The 21,023-nt window shown below is 38.5% G+C and overlaps 1 protein-coding gene across 2 annotated transcripts in view; it reads left to right on the top strand.

The window, feature by feature from the left end:
• The window catches only part of RSRC1 (arginine and serine rich coiled-coil 1), a 172,647-nt gene that overhangs the window by 62,017 nt on the left and 89,607 nt on the right, over window positions 1-21,023 (top strand). For both annotated transcript variants that reach the window (XM_074912497.1, XM_074912496.1), the window contains one exon: window positions 15,273-15,309. In XM_074912497.1, coding sequence (XP_074768598.1) covers window positions 15,273-15,309 — 37 coding nt within the window. The remainder of the gene's footprint in view (window positions 1-15,272; window positions 15,310-21,023) is intronic.

The raw sequence follows: 21,023 nt of genomic DNA, 5'->3' as shown, positions 1-21,023 counted from the left end.
CAATATGCTATTTCTGTGGATCAGTCCGTCAGCCTGTGCAGTCATTCTGTATTGTGAATTTGTTACACTATTTTTTCTTAAGTTTAACTTGAATCTCTTCCAGAGCACAGATACTCCGATGTTCTCTACCATCGTCTTCTACTAGTAGTTAGCAAAGTATTCATGTTACTCTGTTTAACATCGGTAAGACTGTCAGGAATACAGTTCTTGAAGAGTATGAAATAAGAAAATATGAATAGTATTGTAATAGAGAAAACTCCTTAGTTCTGGTAGCGTCGTAGAGAGGCAAAATGTTCTGCTAGCAAAGGGGTTGCTCGCTCTAGTGTCTGCTCCTTCTTTAAGACTATAAAAGCTTGACTCACACACAAGGATGATGAACTCTGGGATGGTTGAAGCTACTACCCTGAACTGTCTGCCTTAATTTGCTGTAAAAAGTAACATTTTAATGTAAACCAGCCCCACTTTTGGCTTGTCTTAGAGCATGAGTCTGTAAAGGTTCAGGGCGTCCTCCATAGGCGGCCAGGTGGGCGGGTGCTGGAGGGCTTGTGTGATCAGATAAAATCATTTCCATTGCAGAGTTTGTTGGCTTGCGTCGATACAAGTGTGTCGAGGGGGGTCTGTGTAGGTTCAGCACGTCTCCTCTCCTAGATGGTGTTAACTGAGGTGAACTGAAATGGGTACAGCAAAAAATACAGGGATTAGGGTAGCTTTTATGGACTACGAGGCATCTAGCTCCAACTTATTTCCCCAGAGAAGACCAAAGAACGTTGCTGCTGAGAACTGGAAGTAGGCTTTGTGATGTGTGGCTACGGTTTGTTAGTTAGGGTTGTAACTTGAGGTGGTTGTTGGATATTCGCTGGATTTTTTGCAGGTTGGGAATTCTTTCCACCAGAAGTGCTTGCTCAGTCGTCAGCCTGACTGTCCACATTCCCAGGTCTTTCTGTATGGTCTCTGAGTCCTCTAGAAATTGCTGCTGTACAAGGATCCGGCCGCTTATTTGTTCAGAAGTTGTTTTTGTAGAATGCTTCACTTTACCTCTAATATTTGCAGGTACAATGTGAAGTGCTGGTTTTAATCTTCAAGCTCCAGATTGCGCAAGATCCAAGTTTTCTTGAAGCCTGCCATGCTTACGGTACTTCATTTTTTCAGGAATCTCTTGGCTTCATATTAGAAAAATAACCTTTGAGGGAAATCTTGGCTGTAGAACGAGACATGTTTTATATTTTTGTCTTTTCTTCTAATTTTGGTCCACTTGGTGGTAAATCGGTACTGTGCAATACTAATTATTTTAATTTCATTGAAGGAATGCCAAAATACAAAACGGGTAGCAAGGTTTCTGGTCTAGACTTTGGCTGGCCACTTCTGGGCCGTTTGCTGCGTCTTGCAAAGCCCGTGCTGCTCTCTGTTTTCACCGGAGACTTTCTCTGTGAAGTGCTGGGAATGATAAATGCCAAATAAAATAGATGATGTTAGTCTTTCATGGTAGTAAAAGGTTAAAAGCATATTAATGAAAGCGTTTGGAGGGTAAAATGAATAAGACCAATGTGACGTGGTGAGAACAGTAGATTTAACAATTAACCTTCAGGAGGTTTTGGTGCAACTCAACCAGCACGAAGTGTTTTGCCAGTATTATTTGATGGGGTTTTGTTAAGACATAAAAACTTCTTAAAAAAACAAAAAAACCCAAGTGATTTACGGGAACTTGCAGATCTTTTATTGTTTCCTTAACTCGCCATAAAGTTTTGGACATCAAATTCTAGACAGTATCAGTGTTTCCAACACAGACGTAGCAATGTCCTGAATATATCTATTGCTTCTGAAGTTTCTCTTGGAGCAGTAGATGTGTAATAAGCCCAAGACCAAAAGCAATTTTAGAATTGATTAATGTTCTCAAATAGTAACAGACTTGTAAGTTATATAGTCAGAGATCATTATAAATGCTGGAGAAAGAAGCAACAAATAAGCAAGATACAGACCTATTAGTGTTAGTTGTGTGGTGCTGCTGTTGAATTAGCAAAGAGTTAATTGCTCTTGGAATCAAGAAAACTGTTAGCCTTGTCAGATAATTTAAGGAAATTAGCCTGTTCTCTACAATCTTGATGTAGCTGTATTAAGTACAAATCCACTGTGACGAGGTCCAAGTGTGACAGATTTTTTTTATTTATTTTTTTTTTCCTGGCAACTCTGAAAGTCTTTATTATTGAATACTGAAATATTCTCATCAAGATACGCTCCGAGTTCTGAACCTTGCTATTACATGTGTTTGAAAGCGCTTTTGCAGTCTTTGGTGATTTGTTAGCGTGCAGGTAACCAGCACTGGTTTGGACTGAATGCTGTAAAAACAAAGGGGCACTGCTGTGAATGAGACCGCTCTAGTGATCTCCTCTTCTTCCAAATCTTCTTCTTTATGAGCTTCAATTAGCTGGCTTTGTTTTGGTTTGTTGTTGTTTTTTTTTTTTTTTTTTCTAACCTCTCTATTAATTTTAAAGCATGTTCAGGTTATTTTTATCACTGTCTGTTAGGCTTGGTTTTGGTCAGGTATGTTTGGGATTTGCAATCAATTTATTTATTTTTTTTTTCTGTTTTGATGAAATACCATTTCTTTCCCTTTATTTGTGGCCAAGGAACTAATTTCCTATCAAGGTTGAAAAACTTAAGCTCTACGTTTTTAATTTTTATAAATTTGTCTTGCAACACAGCCTGGCATGGAAGTTGTTAGTGGAAGACACAACATTCTTCCTTACTGAGTGTCACACTTCAAAGAAACCTTTTTCATACTGAACGTGTTTTCAAAATTCATCTGGGCTTTAACAACACAACCTTGTAGAAGAATTTGTGAGTCTTCTGCTTAAAATAAAAAAATCTTTGTGGTGCTTTCCATAACTTACCAGCCTAAAAATATTGAAAAATGTGTACAAAACTCTGGAGTCACGTAGGACAAGATGCATTTGAATGCTGAGGAGATATTGTGGAGGATGCAAACCACACCATTCGAACATAGTTATGGTATGTTTATTTAAACAGAAAACGGCTGCAGTACTATTAATGTGTCTGAGGTTTGCTCAGGGGCTTCTCCCTCATGTCAGACCAACGCTGAAGGATCTTCTGAGCTGCTCCGACCTCAGCAGATGCTTGGGCTGCTTGGAATGACCATCTGACAGAAACCAAGAGACTTGCAAAGGCTTGCTTTAGGGCTACATAGGTTGTAATAGAAACAAACTGTTTTAATTGTGAAATACAACCTGAAACTCAAGTCTCTTATGACCAGAAATGCTCCAAGCTGTGTTAGCAGAAGTAGTTGAGGAGATAGAAACTAAATATTCTGAGATCAAGTAGATGGGCTTTTTTCAGAAGGAAAAAATTTACCTTGTATAGGAATGAAAACCTACGCCTGTCTGACATTTAAACATATTTTAAACATTTAGAGTATATTCTGAGTGTGCCCCTGCGTTCCTTAGGGAGATAAATTCAGGCCAGATGAAAGAACGTAGAGGAATTAAACTAAAGCGACAAAATCAAACTGCAGGAACACAAAGAGGAACAGCGCAAAAGCATTTACAAATTGGATTTTTATACCTCCCAACAGTGATGCCTAAAAAAGCACGAGGTTTCAGTGTGCTAAAATTGGATCAAATGCAGTCAGAAGCGGTGGAATTTCAGTAAAGTGGCACTTTGTGGGTCTCGGCTGAACTTGACCACGGTTGCCAAAGTGCTGCACATGTCTTCAGTAATAATGGAAATGTGAAACTACCTTTTCTTAGTCTTTGGCCTTAAAATGTACGTCCTAGGAGCGTTGGGTCATCCTCGTCTTTCATCTGAGCTGCGGACATTAATCACTTGTGAATACTAGAAATAAATACCTCCCTTTACTGAAGAATTTCTCTGCTGCCTATCTTTGTTTTTTATGCCGAGTGTCTGCTTTACAGAACAGAGGGTCGGTTTTGGTTGGCGCTTTTTTTTTTTTTTTTTTTTTTTTAAATCAATTATTTATTTTTAAGCAGTACTGCCGTTGTACTGCTGGTGGCTAGAGAGGAAGGAAACACATCCCAAATTTCTACGGCAAGCTCCTGGTTTTTTGGGACTGTTATTAGTCTTACTCAAAGCCGTGACCTGCTATTTGAAATCCATCTGTTCACTTTCTGTTAATTTGTGTTCTAAGTGCAACATCTTGTGCTCTTTCAAGGTCCTTCCAAAGCGTGTGAACTTTTAATTCATTTTTATTTTATATTCTTTCTTTTTGGGAAGCAGGGGCAGCAGGGCAGCAAAAATGACTGTGTTCTAATACTGCAGAAATACAGGCATATAGTTTTTGGTTTTGTCACAGTATTTTTTTAATTATAAGAACATCTCTCTGTTTAGAACGTCTGAAGAAACGTGTGAAGTGCAAAGAACAAAACCAAAGCCTGTGAGTCTGCCGGTAACTTCTGGTGTTTAGATTTCTCATAAAAGGAACTCTTATTATAAAAGAGCATTTGCACGAGGGGTGTATGGAAAAAGTTGTCTGACTTGTAGTGATGGATTATAAAGACGATCGGAAATGTTCTTTGTAAGGTATGCAAATACCATAAGAAGTGTCCCTGAGTTTGAGAAAAATGTTATTTAAAAAAAAAAATAAAATATTATTTTTTAAAATATATTTACAGATGGGTATTGCCAGTGTGCTTGTTGACATTGATTAGGGGTAACAGACCTGAGGCTGGATAAGCTTAACTTAGTGAAGATATTAAATATAGGTATTAGCTTTGTACTGTGAACTGAGATGTATGGGGACTTAAAGAAAAAACCCTCAAATTTAGTGATTTGTTTCTAAAGTTGGTATAGGAGATTTAAATTGTCACTGTAAAATACTCAGTACTCGAATGTGTATCGGTACAATACAGCCTGAACGTACAGGTAGTATCTTGTAAGGTGAATTTTGAGCAGTGAGTGAAAGCATCAAGGTTGGTTTTTTTTTTTACACAAAGATCAGTAGAAAATTGTGTGCCAGCAAATAAGTTTTAAATACTTGATAAACTTCTGTGAGATTTTATCCTTTTGGGAAGAGTGCATAACACAGATTCTTTAAAAAAAAAAAAAAAAAAATTACAAATAATTGATACAGACGAATTCTAGATTAACTTGTTTCATAGGTAGAGTGCCTTTAATTGGCAACTTTATTGTTATTGAAAATTTAATCAGGTTATTGTTTCCCTAAGCACAATTTTCATGAGCATTCAGTGGTTTTTGTACAGTCTATAAGGAATTTAAACAAAGATGGATCTCTTCAAATATGATGTCATTTCAGCATGGTGTAGCGAGCTGTGTATTCTTGAAGTATTTGCAAGACATTAGTACAGAACTTGTTTAACGTGCACCGATAGTTTTAAAAAACCAAAACAGGCCTGAGATTTCCTTGTGTGCCTTTTTTTTTTTTTTTTTTTTTTATCAACAGACTGAGGGCCTGAAGGAATAGAGGAAGTGAATGGACACCAATGTATCCAAATATCTCATTTTGCCTAAAAGCAAGTGCCGGCAGATAAATGCCCATAAAGGGATTTCTTTCTTAAGCCCCATGGATTTTTTTTGCAACTTTTTGTGTGAGTTAGAAATGAAAACCATTCATCTAGTGCCCCAAAGAACGGCCTTATTGAATGGAATAACAGTGTAATGTACCATTGAAGGCAGGATTGAAAGTGATTATCTTGTTAACTCTTGACAGTTACCGCCAGCTTGAAATAGAACTGGCAGGCTTGATTTGCAAATGAATTAGAGCTTTTTCATTTTGTGCCAGGATCATCTTTTTATATTCTGATATGACAGATGCTATGTTCCCTGCTTTTGTTTCTCTTCAGTTTTATACTTGCAAATAAAAAACAAAAGATTATGATAGTAATTTTATTTGCATCTTTTCTCTAGGAGTTTATTCTTTGTCTAGAAGTTTTTAATCTTATATTTTTCAAAAATTTGTTTAAGAATAGTATTGTTCCCGCAGAATAAAATTTCATTAGGTTAAGTACAGTAGTAATTGGGTGAATGAGGAGGATTTAGAAGCTCTGAGAAAACGGAAAATTGATTGCACTCAAATTGTTTTAGCGCTTAGAACATTAAAATTTTCTCACTGAGTTAGGCGTAAATTTAATATTCTTCAATACTGCGAGTTGAGTGCAGCTGAGGAAAATCTAACGTCTTAAATATTTATCCTAACAGTATGCTAATAGAAATACATGTGTAATTAGTTTCGGACTTAATGCTGATAAACTGTGTTTATATTCTGCAGTCATCCAAACACAGATGGTAAGGTGTTAGGTATGATAATTATTGTGCACTCTTTATATGTTCCTCATTAACCTGTAACACTCTTTACTAGTCCGGAGAGTTTTTACTATAGTTATGCTTACCAACATTAAAACTTGCTCTGCTTTGTTTAATATTCAGTGCAGCGTTCTGTGCATTTACACTGCTGGGTTTTTTGCTACTTTTGTAATCTATTTTGTACTTTGAGGCTAATTAGCAACACTTCCTACTACCGCTAATGTCCGTTACGGAAATGTTTTCATACACTTTCACCTACAGGATGTGTTTTAATTGAATATCTACTAAATAATATTACAGAAAAGGTAAAACAGGCCAAAGTTGTCTAATTTATTTAAGACTACCAAATAATCTGGTTAACAGAAACAGTGACATTCCAAAGCCCAAAGCTTAATTGCTTATGTTCGCTAGGAATGCAAACGTCGATTAACAAGGCTTTACTCTTCGTAAAGGGAACCCCGTGCACAGAACACGAGGACAAAAACCCGGCCATCCAACCAAAACTCAGGGAAAAAACACCACAAAAAGCCACTCCGCATATCAAAACTCCAACGACTTGCATGTTCCGAGGTCCTTATTACCAGGTTTATCTGAGGAATGGCTTGAACTGGCGACCAGGATAAAGCAACCTGCTTTGATAATTTAGGGGATTTCCATATCTGACCTGAAATCTCAGTAAAACAGAACTGTGAGCTTTTGGGGTAGTTATTTTAGCTCCATTTATCTGAGAAATACTTATGGAGAAGAAAGATTTTTTTTTTTTTTTTTGGTAGAGTCTATTTGAAAAAATTGATTCTATCAACACTGTATTTTGTTATTTTCATCTCTCTATTTAGTTTCAGTATTTATTTCAATTGCATAAAATCTTGAATTTTGCTCTGTGAGCCAGGGTTATATATTTCTTCCCTCTCTTGAATATTTGATAAGGTCTCCTGGGTACTGATTTTTCTTCTCTCTAGGATAACATATTATGGAAATTGTTTCACCTTGTGTCCTGTTTAAAGTCCTTGGTTTTAGCATGATTCAATTTAGCTTGCATTATATTCTAGTGAGTTCTTCAGCAGTTCCAGGTTACTCCATATGTGTTTGTGTGTGTGGGTGACTTCTGCTTTTCTTCCCAATTTTGATAAGTGACCTTCGTATGATCTTCTTGAATCTTCACTACATTTGAATTTACTAGTAATTGGCCAAAGTTCTTACCATTTTTTCCCGAGTGAAATAAATTATTTGGATTACTGTAGGAAGGGAGTCACTGAGCATACCACCGCCAGCTTTGGAGTCTTTACACTTCAGGATCAGTTCCAGATCATTTGAATCTTATATTAAGAGCAAAACAACATTCCACAATTTTTTGAAAACATCATGGATCCTTTTTCTAGCATTGTGTAGCATTCCCTAACCTTTCGCTCTTTTTGATGAGAGCTTGTTCTGAGCAAAAGATTAGAAAGAGCAGCATAAAATTACTAGTTTAGCTGTATCTCGTGTTGTTGAGCTCATATGTGCAAAAGAAAATTCTCAACTACCGCGTTATGTTGGTTTTATGGATGATTAGTGTTATCAGAATAACAGCCAGGTTACTGCCCTGTGTATCTTCTCCTCCATACCCTCTTTGATCTTGGCATTGAACCACTGAAGTATTTTCCCTATTTTATTTTGTGGTCATTTTACACATTGATTGGATATCTAATAATGGAAGAATGGGGTTTTTAGATGCAAGGAGACACAACACTTAAAGCCATTTCCACTGTCAAGGGGTTCTCTTTGGGACACACAGTTCTGAGAGTCTTGGTGTAACTTGCGTAAGTAGTAGTTTGCAAAGATTTTGATTTTCATTACTGGTAATATTGTTTGCTTTGTTATTTGGTTACTTTCCAAAAACTCATGGTTTTTTTCCTTCGTCTTTATATAAGAGTGGCAGGAGGAAATAGCTTGCGTTTATGGTTTTCTCCTCTTGCCTTTTGTGTACTCCCTTTGATGTAACTTCCACTTATGGCTACAAAAATATAGCCCTACTTTTCAGGTTTTTCTTTATAACCCAGACGAGGTTAAGTAGTAGTGTTGAAGAGCAATGCCTTTGTTGGAGTTCTGTTTCTGCACATTATATGGTCTTTGCCAGCAGTTTGGTATTGGACCAGTTTGTCAGCAGAAGGTGATAGGTATGAATTTACCTGTTCACCCAGGAGGATCAGCACTGTCCTCTTAAAGGTGGTATCGGAGGAGAGGACAAGCGTAGGGCTTAGATTTTTAAGTAATCTTTGTTGTGTCTTTCAAAGCCTCCTGAAATAAGTGTCTACGGTCTGAAGTCAGATTTGGAAACATTAGCCTATAATTTTACAGAAAACACAACAATACAAAACCTAGAAAATTTGGTGGAATATGATGGGGGTATCCATTTCTAAAAACCACATCCAGGACTCTGTAACTCTGAAGCTGAAATTCAAGCTAGCTCAGGGAAGAACTTCAAATACGTAGTGAATTCTGAGTAGTCACCGTGCAGACGTAACAGTTGTGTGCTTTTACTCTAGCTGTTGGTGATAGGGAGAAAATACTTTTTTCTATATCAGGCTTTTATTTTTCTGGAATTGAACAAAGGCATGATCTGGCCATGACTGTTCTACTCTTGATGTCTGGCGTGTTCTGGGAGCTTAAGATTAGTCTGTGAAGCTATTCCAGAATATAACATGGTCAAAATGTTTGCATAAATGCACCACTAACTGGTGCTAAGGTCATGAGTGCATCGTTCAGGCTACTCATCCAGTTGTGATTAAGCTGTGTGTTTATGTACACACGATGCCTTATTCCGAAGTGTGCGTGAGAGATAAAGTTAGAAAAAGGGAAAAACTATTCCTTATTTTCCTCCTGCTCTAAAATTCAATATCTGGAATACCTGCAATCTGATTATACAGACTTTTAAGGCTGAGGAAAGTAAATCCAGCAAAGATTGATATATAAAATAAGTACTAGTGAGGGAGCAGTTGTCTATCTTGGCATATCCCAGGGTAGAATTAAATAGTGTGTAATCATGTGGAAACCTAATTTTTTTTTTTTTTTTCCTGGGAATATACAGGACCCAGGTCTAGTCTGGAGAATCATGAGATACTGGCCTTTACACTCACCATTGAGAGAGATGATCTTGCCACACGTTGGCAGAGTTTTAGATGGGGAATTTCCACATTCTGAGAGAGAAAGGAAATTGTTACCAGCTGTTGGTGGTGGTGTTTGCTGGGATTTACTCAGAAAGCTGGAGTGTTATCAATGCTGCTACATGGTGTAGTCAAGGCTAGTGTAATAAATTCCTTATCTCAATCTGATTTCGAGTAGCTTGATTTTTTTTTTACAGTGCCTACTGATAAGCTAAGCATCTCTTAGCAGATCAGCTTTGAGACAACTATGAGCATCAGAAGCAGAAAATGGTGAGGCAAAAGCCTCGTTGAATTTGAGATGCCAATCTGCTAAAATAATGATACACAAAAAGAAAGGTCTAGAGTTAGCTGACTAGTCTACCTCTTCCCATAGCTGTCACCTCCACCGTAGTTGCATTTAGTGAGGCTGTTCCTCATGTTGGCTGTATTGGGTCAACGTAGATTCCTCACACTGAAGAAGCTAAAGGCAGGAGAGGCAGGTGTTTTTTTATGGCAGTAGCCTCATTCATCCTCTTCAACATACCCTTTAGTATCATTCCTAACGTCTAGGGCATTTATTTTTTTTTATTTCTGTCTTCTCTCCCTTTATCTGTCTTCAACACAGAGCTTAGAGAGGTGGGAGAAGGGACTAGACCACCACTCAAACTGGGTTTCACATCACACGTTGAAATGCTGGGGTTCCAACCCCAAGCCCCAAGTTAAGGTGACATCTGGGTGATTCCCCCAGCCCTTCCCAAAGGGGGGTGAGTTTGCTTTTAGACTTCCCCCCAGGGTGGGCCGGCCTGGCAGACAGAGCCGTTGGGTAAAGGAGCCCCAGGGGTCCCGCAGTGAGTAACCCAAGGTCAGGGGTCCCACGCAGGGATAAAACCACTTGCAGGAGGGGCAGTGTCTGTGTGTGAGGTGGATGCCCTGTGCAGAGTTCCCTGTTGGGGAAGGACCTCCCGCCTCCCTGGGACTGGGCTCCACTCAGGTCTGGCCTTTGTAAGCGCGGGCTGTACAGAGATTCAGTGTGTGGCTTCCTTGGTTTTATGTATTTGGCTTGTTGACCTGGTTGTCTCGCATCCCTTCTATGGGAGACTGCATGTCACGATTTATTCCCCCCATTGTTGGCTGTGTGGTGTCGTTGTTGGGGTCAGTGGGATTGATGCCAATTATGTATAACCTGACTGACTTGTTTGTACCCCCAGTGCTCACCCATGGACTGACCCTTTTGTATCAAATACAATTTGGCTATTGGTTCATCTTTATGCTGGCTGTGTTCTTTATTCTAGGCCTAAAAATTGGCAAAACGCATGTTTACCCCATTTCATGTATTGGTGAGTGTTTAATATATTGTTACCTGCTGAAATTCATAAAGAAGCTCTGAAGACTTCTGAAGAGATTCAGCTGTTTATTTTGAGGTTGTTTATCTCAAATATAACTGGGGATTGATAACATGCTAAAGAAGAATAGTGAGTGTGTGCTACTCAGGAAGATCTGTAGGGAAGGCCGTTAGGTGACAGCAAGCAGTGGGAGCACGTTAACGTAATGGGAGCCATGAGGTTGTTCCAAGAACATCTTTCACTATGAGGCTTTTCATCCAAGAGGCATACTGGGACAAAAAAAGGGATTAATTTAAAATAATACTTGACAGATTTTTTGGAAAGTATTATGTGATGTGCTTGTTGGATGATCCAAAAAAATTTTAAGAGTGAGAGCGCTCTGTGGAAATTGTCTGTAACCACTTGGGATAACACTGCCTGGTCACAGCTCTAACACGTTGGCATCCCTGGAGAGTGGAGTTAGAAGGCCTTGGTTTGAGTGTGGTGCAGCCTGACCCGAAATGCTCTGTATGGCCTTTTCCTTCACAGCTTGTCGCTAATGTTGTGGAACTGGAGGGGATTCTGCCAAAGGCCTTGCTAATGATGAGGTAATTTATTTATTCATTTAGCTTCTGAGGAGGAAACAAAGAGCCATTGGGACCGTTTAGTGTGGAGTTCAGGCCACTAAGACAGTCAGGGGTTGGAGCACTTGCCCTGTGAGGGGACCTGAGGGGCAGGGGGTGGCTCAGCCGGGAGAGGAGATGGTTTGAGGGCACCCAGCAGGCACCCAGCCCGGCGAGGAGAATCAAGTGGGGTGTGGTGGGAGGAAAGATACAACCAGCACAGACTGGAGAAAAAAAAAAAAAAAGGAGACGTTTGGACTAGACAGGAGGAAAAATGCTCCCAGTGAGGACATGCAGTCACCAAGGCAGGTTGCTCAGGGAGCCCGGGCTTTCAAGGCCAGCCTGGATGAAACTCTGAGCAGCCTGGTCTGGCCTCTGAGCCTGGCTTGAGCGGGCAGTAGGGCTGCAGAGCCCTTCAGCCTGAATTATCCTAGAATATCCACAGAGAGAGACAGTCCAGAGAATGATTCTATGGCCTATGGGTTCTAAAAACTATGGCAAAGAAAATTGCTAACTATGGGTATAAGGGAAGCGTTGAGAATGAGTTGATAGCAACTTGAGAGGAACCGGGGAACGTGGACTGAAGTGGTTTGTTTTAGTTTGGAATAAATTTTTTTAAAATTGCAGGATACTTCCAGTTTGATGCTACTGGTCTGAATAGCAGCACAGATTAAACTCGGCTCTCATAATTGTTTGTCATTTTAAAGAGTGTAAGAGACCTACTAACAAATTGAGATGATGGTTTTAATGATAAGTAAAAACATCTGAGATATTTTTCAGTTTATGTAGCCTCACAGTTATAAAATAAGTGTCTGGCATTGTAGTATGATGTTAGCACTGCAGCCTCTCAAGGGTGCTTTGCTCCAGAGTACTGTGTCTAAATGAACATTTTGTTTAGCTCTCTTGTGCAAAAACAAGTATAAGTCCTGTGTGAAACTCCTACAATTTTATTAAAAATTAAATTATTTGTGAAATCTTAAGTCATTGTTTGGATATTTTGAAGATACTGCATATTACTCAGCTCCCTTGATAAGTGTTTGGTTTTATTTGGGGACCTATTTTTACGTACATGAATATATGTCCAGGTTTCCAGCAGGTGCTAGTGAATAATATTAGTTGAGTTCACTGGCAAAGGAACTGGCACTGATAAGTTAACACTCTCTCGATTTAGTTACTCACGCTGTGGTTTTAAGTAATCCAAAAGCTGGCCACACGTGCTTAACGGAATTCCTGCCTTGTTGGTACAGGTCCCTCATGACCATGGTTCAAATTTGGCTCAGCTGCAACTTTTTCTCCTGGCATTACCAAGAGCTGACATTTAGATTAGCCTCAGTATTATGCTTACTGTTTTTAATGTAGGATTTTAAAATACATGCACGTCAACTAGTATTTTACAGCACAAAGTCTTGACTGTAGCAAGGAAACACAGTTCCAGACCTTCCCTGATGGAAAAAAGAAAAACTCAAGAATAAAACCAAACTTGCCTAATGAACAAAAATTTTAAAAAAGTGGCATGCTGGAGATGGTTTGAAAGGCAGATATGTATCATGTTGGGAACGATGTGGTGTGGTGTAAAAATTGAGTAAATTATTACCTGAGAAGGATAGAAAATGAAGATAATTTTTTATGGTGTTCTTTTGTAGGAGTATTATAATATTGGCTGTGCATAAAACTGCTCTTTTATTTGTAGTGAATTCTGGTATTAATAATTAAGGTATTTATTCTGTAGACATCTAAGGCTGTGTGTTAGACTGAGCTGTAGCAACAGGTCTGATTTTTGCATAGTCGAAATGTAGTATTAGTGGGAGTCTTATTTGTATAATTATCGCTTAACTCGAAAGATAAAATTATGCCATGGCTTCACTAGTTGTCATTGCTGATGGATGCACGGCAGCCTCCGGCTGGAAAGAGGTTTTCATTGGAAGTGACAGGTGCCACAAGGTTTATTTAGGACAGCCCCAACCTTGTCCTGGTTAGTTTGATAATGTTTGTCTTATGTATGTTCAACCACTGCATTTCCTGCGTTAGAGCCTTGTGTTACACCGATATTACTATCTGTGCTGCCTCAACTACAAATTGGATGAACAGCCAGTGACACTTTTTCAATATTATTACATTAAACCAAGTGGATTTTGATTGATAACCTAATATTCAACTAATGCAAAACATCAATCATGGCAAGTATATTAATTATTTAATATTGCAGTCTAATTCAGAAATCGATGTGCTGCATGAGGGGAAGGGAAACTCACTGTTCCCAGAAGACTTAAGACAGGGAATGATTAAAAAAGAACCCAACCCTGCTGTACTCTTGTGTGTTAGCTCGATACAAATCTTTATTCATTTGCCAATAATCTCTTCGCATTTTCCACTTCAGGACCTTTTTTATCAGTTTTGAGACCTATAATTGAATTAAGGCTGCTTTCAGCACAGGGCAAAAGGAGTTGCACAAATATTGATGAAGTCATGACAGGGACGGCGCAGGAGACAGACCACTAACAGGGCAGGTTTTATACCATTAGTTGGGAGCTCCTTGCATCAGCTGCTTGGATCCTGCTTCCAAAGTAATTAAATTCTTTAAGGCCATTTAGCACCTCAAAAAGAGATGTGGGAGATGATTTCTATTTAAATATTTCTATTTAAATATTGTATGGCCGTGAATGAGAAATTCGTGTTTCAAACCATAAAATAATGGTGTAAAGAAGGTGTGTCTTTTCTATTTTTCTTGCTGAATTAATGATATATTAAAATAGAACAAAAACGCCCAGCGGACTTTTTGGAAAAGTTTATGAAATTATAAATAAAACTTTTCTGTAAAAAGTCTCTAAAATACAGTACAGCAAAGTGGTAAAATGTGTAATTGAATGCAGCCTTATTCAGTACTTAGACCGTTTCAGATTTTACTTCACTTTCTGCCTTACCCTGCCTCTACTAAGAGAACTGAAATCTCGCACGGTTTGCTGTCTTAGAGGAATGTAGTTGGGGTTTCTGCTCCTGTGGTTTGAGAGAGTTGAATAATTTGTGGGAAAATTGATATTATAAGTACATCCTACACTATATAATTCAAGAACTGATTACCTGAAGCCTTTCTCCTTGTTTACCATGGTCACAGCCCATCTTCCTCAAAAAGGCACAGTTGCGTTTTTGGAAGCAGGTAGAACCTGGAGTCAATGGAAGCAGAAACCAGCTGCCTTGTTTAGTGCCTTGGAATTTGGGGACTTTTTAATTAGTTTTGCTTCGGTTTTCCTTCAGGGTATCTTTTTTTTTTTTTTTTTTTTTTTTACAGAGCGGGATGCGTTAAGGATTAATTTTCACTCTGAATTCTCCTCACTTTTCAGGGTTTTTACTTTGACGGTTTGGTCCATTTTTCTGCAGCTGTCCTTATCTGGTTTTACCTCTTATTTTTGTAGCTGTACATTTGGATTTTTTTTCAGCTGTCAGGAGTCAAATGCAAAGTTTCAATATGGTTGCCACGACCTAGTTAATTAACAGACAATTTATTTAGTCCATCACCTTTGTAAAGAGTCGCAGTATTTTATTATTGAAGTCATGGCAAAGCAGAACCACGAGCACCTGAATGTGGATTTGATAAATAGCATTATGTACTCTCTTGTTTTATTACTTCCAGTGTGAATAGGGGGATTATTATTAAAAATGTTGTTTTTTAAATGAGTGTCCGATTGCACTGCTACAGTTTATAGCAATTTCAGGGCAGGTAAAATTTGAGGTTTTAAATAATTCTGTCGTTGTGCATTAGGATAATCGATACATTTCAGGTATTGCAGTGATTAAGATTAAAAGTAAAAAATTTACGTACTCAAGAAATTACATGGCTTTGACATTTCCAAGTTAAACACAAATCGTTGTAGACAAGGGTTTAGCAACTATTTAGAACTTTTGTTCTTCTGTTACAGGGACTCTGGAAACATCAAAGCTGGATTAGAACATCTGGTAAGTTTTAATTTTCTCTTGAACATTTGCATCATCTTTGATATCTGCATTCCAAATGAACACTTTTGAATGAGCTTTGAATACCTTGAATTGAGAAAGTCAACCATTTCCCAGAGGGTCAGCTTACTGTTATTATGTGAAGGCACTTACATTTTCATTTATCTTACCATTTCAAGGGAATTTTAATTTTTTTAAATTACTTTTTTTGATGTAGAGATGAAATAAAATGGACTACAATCCTTGGATTGATGATTGCCTTAATTATAAACAAAAATTGTTTGGTGTTGGATTTTTGGCATATCCTGATCTGAAAACAACAAACTTGTGATTAAAAAAAAAAAAAAAAGACACACACACAATCAAATATTGCATGCATAAATATGGTATGTTTTAGTAATTTGAAGTCTTTGAAAGAAGTGCACAGCTTTGTGTTTTCTCTTGTCTTTGCTTTATGAATAATGTATTGACTTAAATTCCATTCAGTGCTGCAGTATAAAATAATAATTGAGATGCAAAATATTTTTGGTTTAAGTAAACATATTCAAACCGCAAGTGATAGCAAGACATACTTAGCATTAAAAACTAATCAGTTGATCAAAACTGGAGAAAATACAATATTGTCACAAGTCTGAAGCTCATTGAGCCTAGGATATTACCATCAGCAATCATCAGAACATTAAGTAGTTCATCTAAACAGATTATTAAATCCCATTAAATCAAAATATTCACTATTAATGGCACATATATCTCGGGACATCGTGAGAAGTGTTAAATTCATGTTAATTTTTTTCATATGATATCTGAATAACATATACAGTTCTGTACTGCTATTAAAATAAAATCTTATCACAATGTATGGCACAAGCATTTGAAAAAATTGCTTTTCTGTTGTTGCTTCCCATTTTGGGAATCACTAGGGAAATATGATTTGTAGGAGCTTGTGTACCAATATCTTCTTGGAGTAAAAGCAGGATGAAAAGGATGTATATTCTAGCATAGTTGTCAACAGTTTCCCCTTTATAATGGTGGCATATTAAATGTTCCATTGCAACTAGTATTTTGAATCTGTAAATGGAATAAATAGCTGAGTGTTATGAATAGTTCTTAGAGCAGTTTGAAAATTAATCTTGTTTGCTATTTTCATTGGTATCTTGCATGCTAGTTGAATCTCTTAAATAAATTTTTAAAATGTTTCATTCCTCTGCCACTGTCAGGTAGTTGTAATCTGATGGGTTCAGAGAATTTTTCTAATGCATTATAAAGATGCTGTAGTCTTGACAGATGACCATGACTGGTACTTTTTCTAAATTGGGAGTGCTGCAATAGCTGGAGCTGTAGCTCTGATTTATCACGTCACCTCAAACCGGCGGGCGCAGCAGGAGGAGGCTCTGTGGGTTCCGAGGAGCTGGGCTCTGGGCTGGACTGGGAGCAGCGTTCTCGGGTGCTCAGGGTTTCTCTGGGGTTTGGGGGAAGATGCCTTGGAAAGATGCTCTGCAGAGTAATGATATCGTAACATCTTTACAGGGTAGCTCACTATATATTTGAATAAAATTTTGTCTCCATTAGATACGTTAGCTGCTTTGTATTTGTCTGAAGGATCTCTGAAAAACCTCCAGGTTTGAGACTTTTTTTTTTTTTTTTTTTTTCCCGTGACCTTAGAAAATCCTGCAAACGGGTGCTCAAGGAAATTAACTGTTTCCTGAAACACCCACAGATGGGGATATTCATGCTGGAAACTGTTTTATATCTCAGTATTATGTCAGACAAGTTCACAAAAACTTTTTGGACTCCAAGAAATTACAGGGATATTCCTCAGAAGAGTTAAGCCGAATGATTGCTCTGATTCTACTCCTTCGAATTACTGCATCTCCAAATGCTTGTGAGGATGTTTTTCCCTCTTAAGAAAAAAGAAGACTCTTTATATTGATTTGGTAATCTGTTATTTAATCCCTTCTGTAAAGAAAAGGTGTTTTACAATTTGTGATATAATCCTTATGGGTTCTGCGTGTTCCTATATTTTACTGCTTGCCCTTCTTTAGCTTCTGCCATCCTGGTATCTGGCTACACATGGGAGTGAAAGAGAGGAGTACAGCAGCTGCTGTTAAAAAAATTGGGAAATATTTTACAAATCGTTATTTGGAATTGCTTCCAGTTTAAAACCAGATGCTTTTATAAACAAAAATATTTTCTTTGTGGATGGGAGAACTTCCTGGCAGGTCTGTGGGGCTGTTTCTGGCCCGGCTGGAGGAGCCACACTGGCTGCTGCTGCTGGGAGGAAGGGTTGGTTGGTTGGCCAGTGTGTGGCTGACTGTGCCAGTGGGTCACAGCCCCACTCCCCGCTGACCTCCAATAGCTACATCTGCTCAGAAACATTTTTTTTTTGTTTAGTTAGTTAAGAAAAGAAACAACAAAGTTCTAAGCGTAGAGTAATTAGGCTTGTATTCCCGAAATTTTGATGGGCATTTGCTGAATTATACTTTGCTAATTCCTTTCTAAGTAACAAGTTTTAACAATCAGTAGAAACCTTGGAATAGATGATTATATATCTGCAACTCTGTATAGCTCCTGTTTTCTATTAATAGCCCTACTGAAAAAGAACCATGGAGCCATACGTGTGGTTTATTCATTAGAGAGACCTTATTTGTGTCTTTTGTATAACATTTCAAAGCAATAACCTGCTTGTCCTTGTGGTCAAGCAGCAGAGTCTGTCCGTTTTAAATGATGAAGAGCAACCTGTCATTAATAGCTTGTTTAGCCCATCAGTGGTTAGTGAGGACGGAGTTATTGTCTGCCAAGAACGCGGCGCTCCCCGCGCTGGGTGTTAATCAATAAGCCCCAGCAGGTGTGGATCAGGCCCTTGTGATCAGGCTATCGCTGTGCTCACACGTAGCTTTACCAGTATTTTTTTTTCAGTATTTACACTTCTGGTTGCGTTGTGTGTCATAGGGTAGCGTGTATCAAGGTCACGGATCCATAACTGATATTGTTTAACTCTATCTGGCAGCTCTTTGCTCTTTTTAAAAAGCTCTTTAGTAGAAAAATTTGCATAAATGATCAACCAACCAAAAAAAAAAAGCCCCAAAAAACCCCCAACCAAAGAACCCCCTCCTTCATCCAGAAAGTATTAATGCTTTTTTACAAGGTATCCTTTTTTTTTTTTTTTTTTTTTTTTTGTGAAAAAGGTATCCCTTTTTATTTTTTTTCTTTGGATTTCAGGGATCGACCTCTCCCTGATTTTCACTGGCTTAGTTTCAGAGTTCTGGTGATTACAGCTCACTGGTCCTAGTATGGTTGCTGGACAGCGATGTCTAATGGAATTGTTGGCTTTCTAAGGAGCTATAAAACCAAGCAGCCAATTATCTGTGTTTACAAACAATTAATTAACACTCTTAATATGAGTAATTATGTTTATCTTGGTATCCTGGCAAAATTCCATGCTGGTCAATTATATTCTGCAAGCTTGAATTCTCTCTTATTGAAGAAGTGTCAGGCTGAATGGATGGTTGGGGGTTTTCCTATTGAAATTGTATTGGATTGAAAACAAGATTTTTCACTTTTTTTTTAAGAAAAGGCATTTCTTTTTCATAAAATGGTAATCATTGAAACCTGGAAAAAAATTTCCCTTAGGAAAAACCTCTGTGGTGTTCTTGGGGAATTGTAATTTTCATCTCCCATTCGTGGCTTCTGACCAAATTCCCCTCCAGGGCGAGATGACTGATGAGGCACCTCGAAAGAGGACAGTCGTGGGCCGGGAGACGCGAGGCAGCGTTAGAGGAGAACAGGAGCATGGTGATGGGCAACAGGAGGGGCAGCTTAGCACAGAATTCTCCCCACTCTGGCACAGGAGTAGCCCCGTGGGCAGAGCGTGCACATGAATGGCTTGTCTGAACTTTATAACTTTCTTTTCCTCCCATTTGGCAAGGGGATTAGTGTTGCCCTACGATGGGGCAAGAATCTGTAGCCTGGAGTTGTCTACTTCAGGAAACAATTGTGCAGAAAGTCTTCCAAAAATGGGGAATTACCATGAAATAAAAACGTACAAAAATCTTTTCCTGTCATCAGTTGGATAATTGGAAGAGTGGAAGGCGAATGGTGCTGAAAGGTGCTGGTGGTATCATAACCCTTGTAGGTGTTAGTCTGTAGCTTGTGATGCCATGAGAAATGCTGATGCATTTATTTCCTTTCTAATTCCTGTCATTCACGTGTCTCTCATTTATTGCACCTGCATAGAGTTAAGGCATTTCCCAGACAAGGTGCTTTGCCTATAGGAACTCTTTTAATAGCTGTTGGCTTGCTATTTGTTCAGGTAAACATTAAACTTGAATCTTCTTTCATAAAGAAATCTTCCTTCGTAGAGGGTTTTATCTATATATTTTATATAGACCCTCTATACATATCCTAGAGATCCCTTTATATATATCCCATATATATATTTTTATATATCCTTTATTATAGGGGATTCCTTTTGGAGTGTTAAGTGTGAGGACACAGATACTGCTCGTGTCTTCCTGGCAAGGTTATAATAATAACTGACCTTTTGGAAGTTCTTAAAAAATTTTAGGAATTTTATAGAAATAAGCAGGTTGGGACCTTCTTATAAAATAGTGTTAAATATAGGTTACACAGACAAATTATTATTCATAACTGATTAACTGATTAACTCCTGCTATTTAGAATATAAATATTTGTATTTATGTAGACATACACTGAATTCTGCTGTTGAATTTCTTTTAATTTTTTGCATTGAGCCCAAACTGTTGTTGACTAGCATGAGGTTACAACTAAACCCGTTGCATTCTCTGAAGATGCAAACACATAGCTGCAAATAAACAGAGGACCTGAAGGTAGCAGGAATGTGTTCATGTAGAATAACCATTAGATGAGAAGGAAATAAAATTTTATATACGTTAAAAATATTTAAGTATCTTAAATGTCAGTTTTGTTGTACGTATCGAATGTAGCTGATAGTTGTCATCATGTTCCATCTACCATACTGAGAAATGCAGTCATCAGAGTTCCTCAGATGGTTTATACACATCACACAACTGTGGAAACTCTTACTCCTGATGTAAAACCCTCCGTACAGAGCAGGGGATTGGGCACGTTTAGTGAGTTTTACATCGGGATGCTCACATCTGTGAATATTTGGTGCAGATGATTGAGCAAATTTATTTTAAAAGGATGGTTTATGTTTACCTTTTTTGAAAGTAGATGGTGATAAATAATAGCTTTTACTAGGATTTGGTGGCAGTATTATAGTAACCTGAACCAACCCCCCCCTCTAATTTCATCACTTCTTGATTAAAAAGTGGTAGTTTCTCTTTAAGGTGGATACATATTGCTGTCTTCTCCGTGCAGATCCCCAGAGTGAGTTTTCCTGGCAGGTCGTAGATGTGCCGAGCACTGAGATATCCGTTTCAAGATGTTGTCCCAGTCTGAGACAAAGGCACTGAAGGCTGGGGGTGGAGATCTCTTCCACCTATGGCCAAAGTGCCGTTTCTGGTCCGCCCGTGGCCAAAGCGACGCTTGTGCATGGGGACACACTCTAGGGCCTTCCACTTGGGTCTCCTGCAGAGCCACAGACTGTGTCCCTTAGCTCTCCACGGCACAAAATCAAGGGTGGCAGCAGCTTGGAAGGTGCTTTCTGGGGAGAAGTGCCAGGGCTGGCCGTGTCCCCTGCTGAGAGGGGCCCCTCGTGTCACTGACCCCCGTAG

Source organism: Athene noctua, chromosome 8, assembly GCF_965140245.1.
Source record: "Athene noctua chromosome 8, bAthNoc1.hap1.1, whole genome shotgun sequence".
NCBI lineage: Eukaryota > Metazoa > Chordata > Aves > Strigiformes > Strigidae > Athene > Athene noctua.
This window is presented reverse-complemented; position numbering and strand designations above follow the sequence as displayed.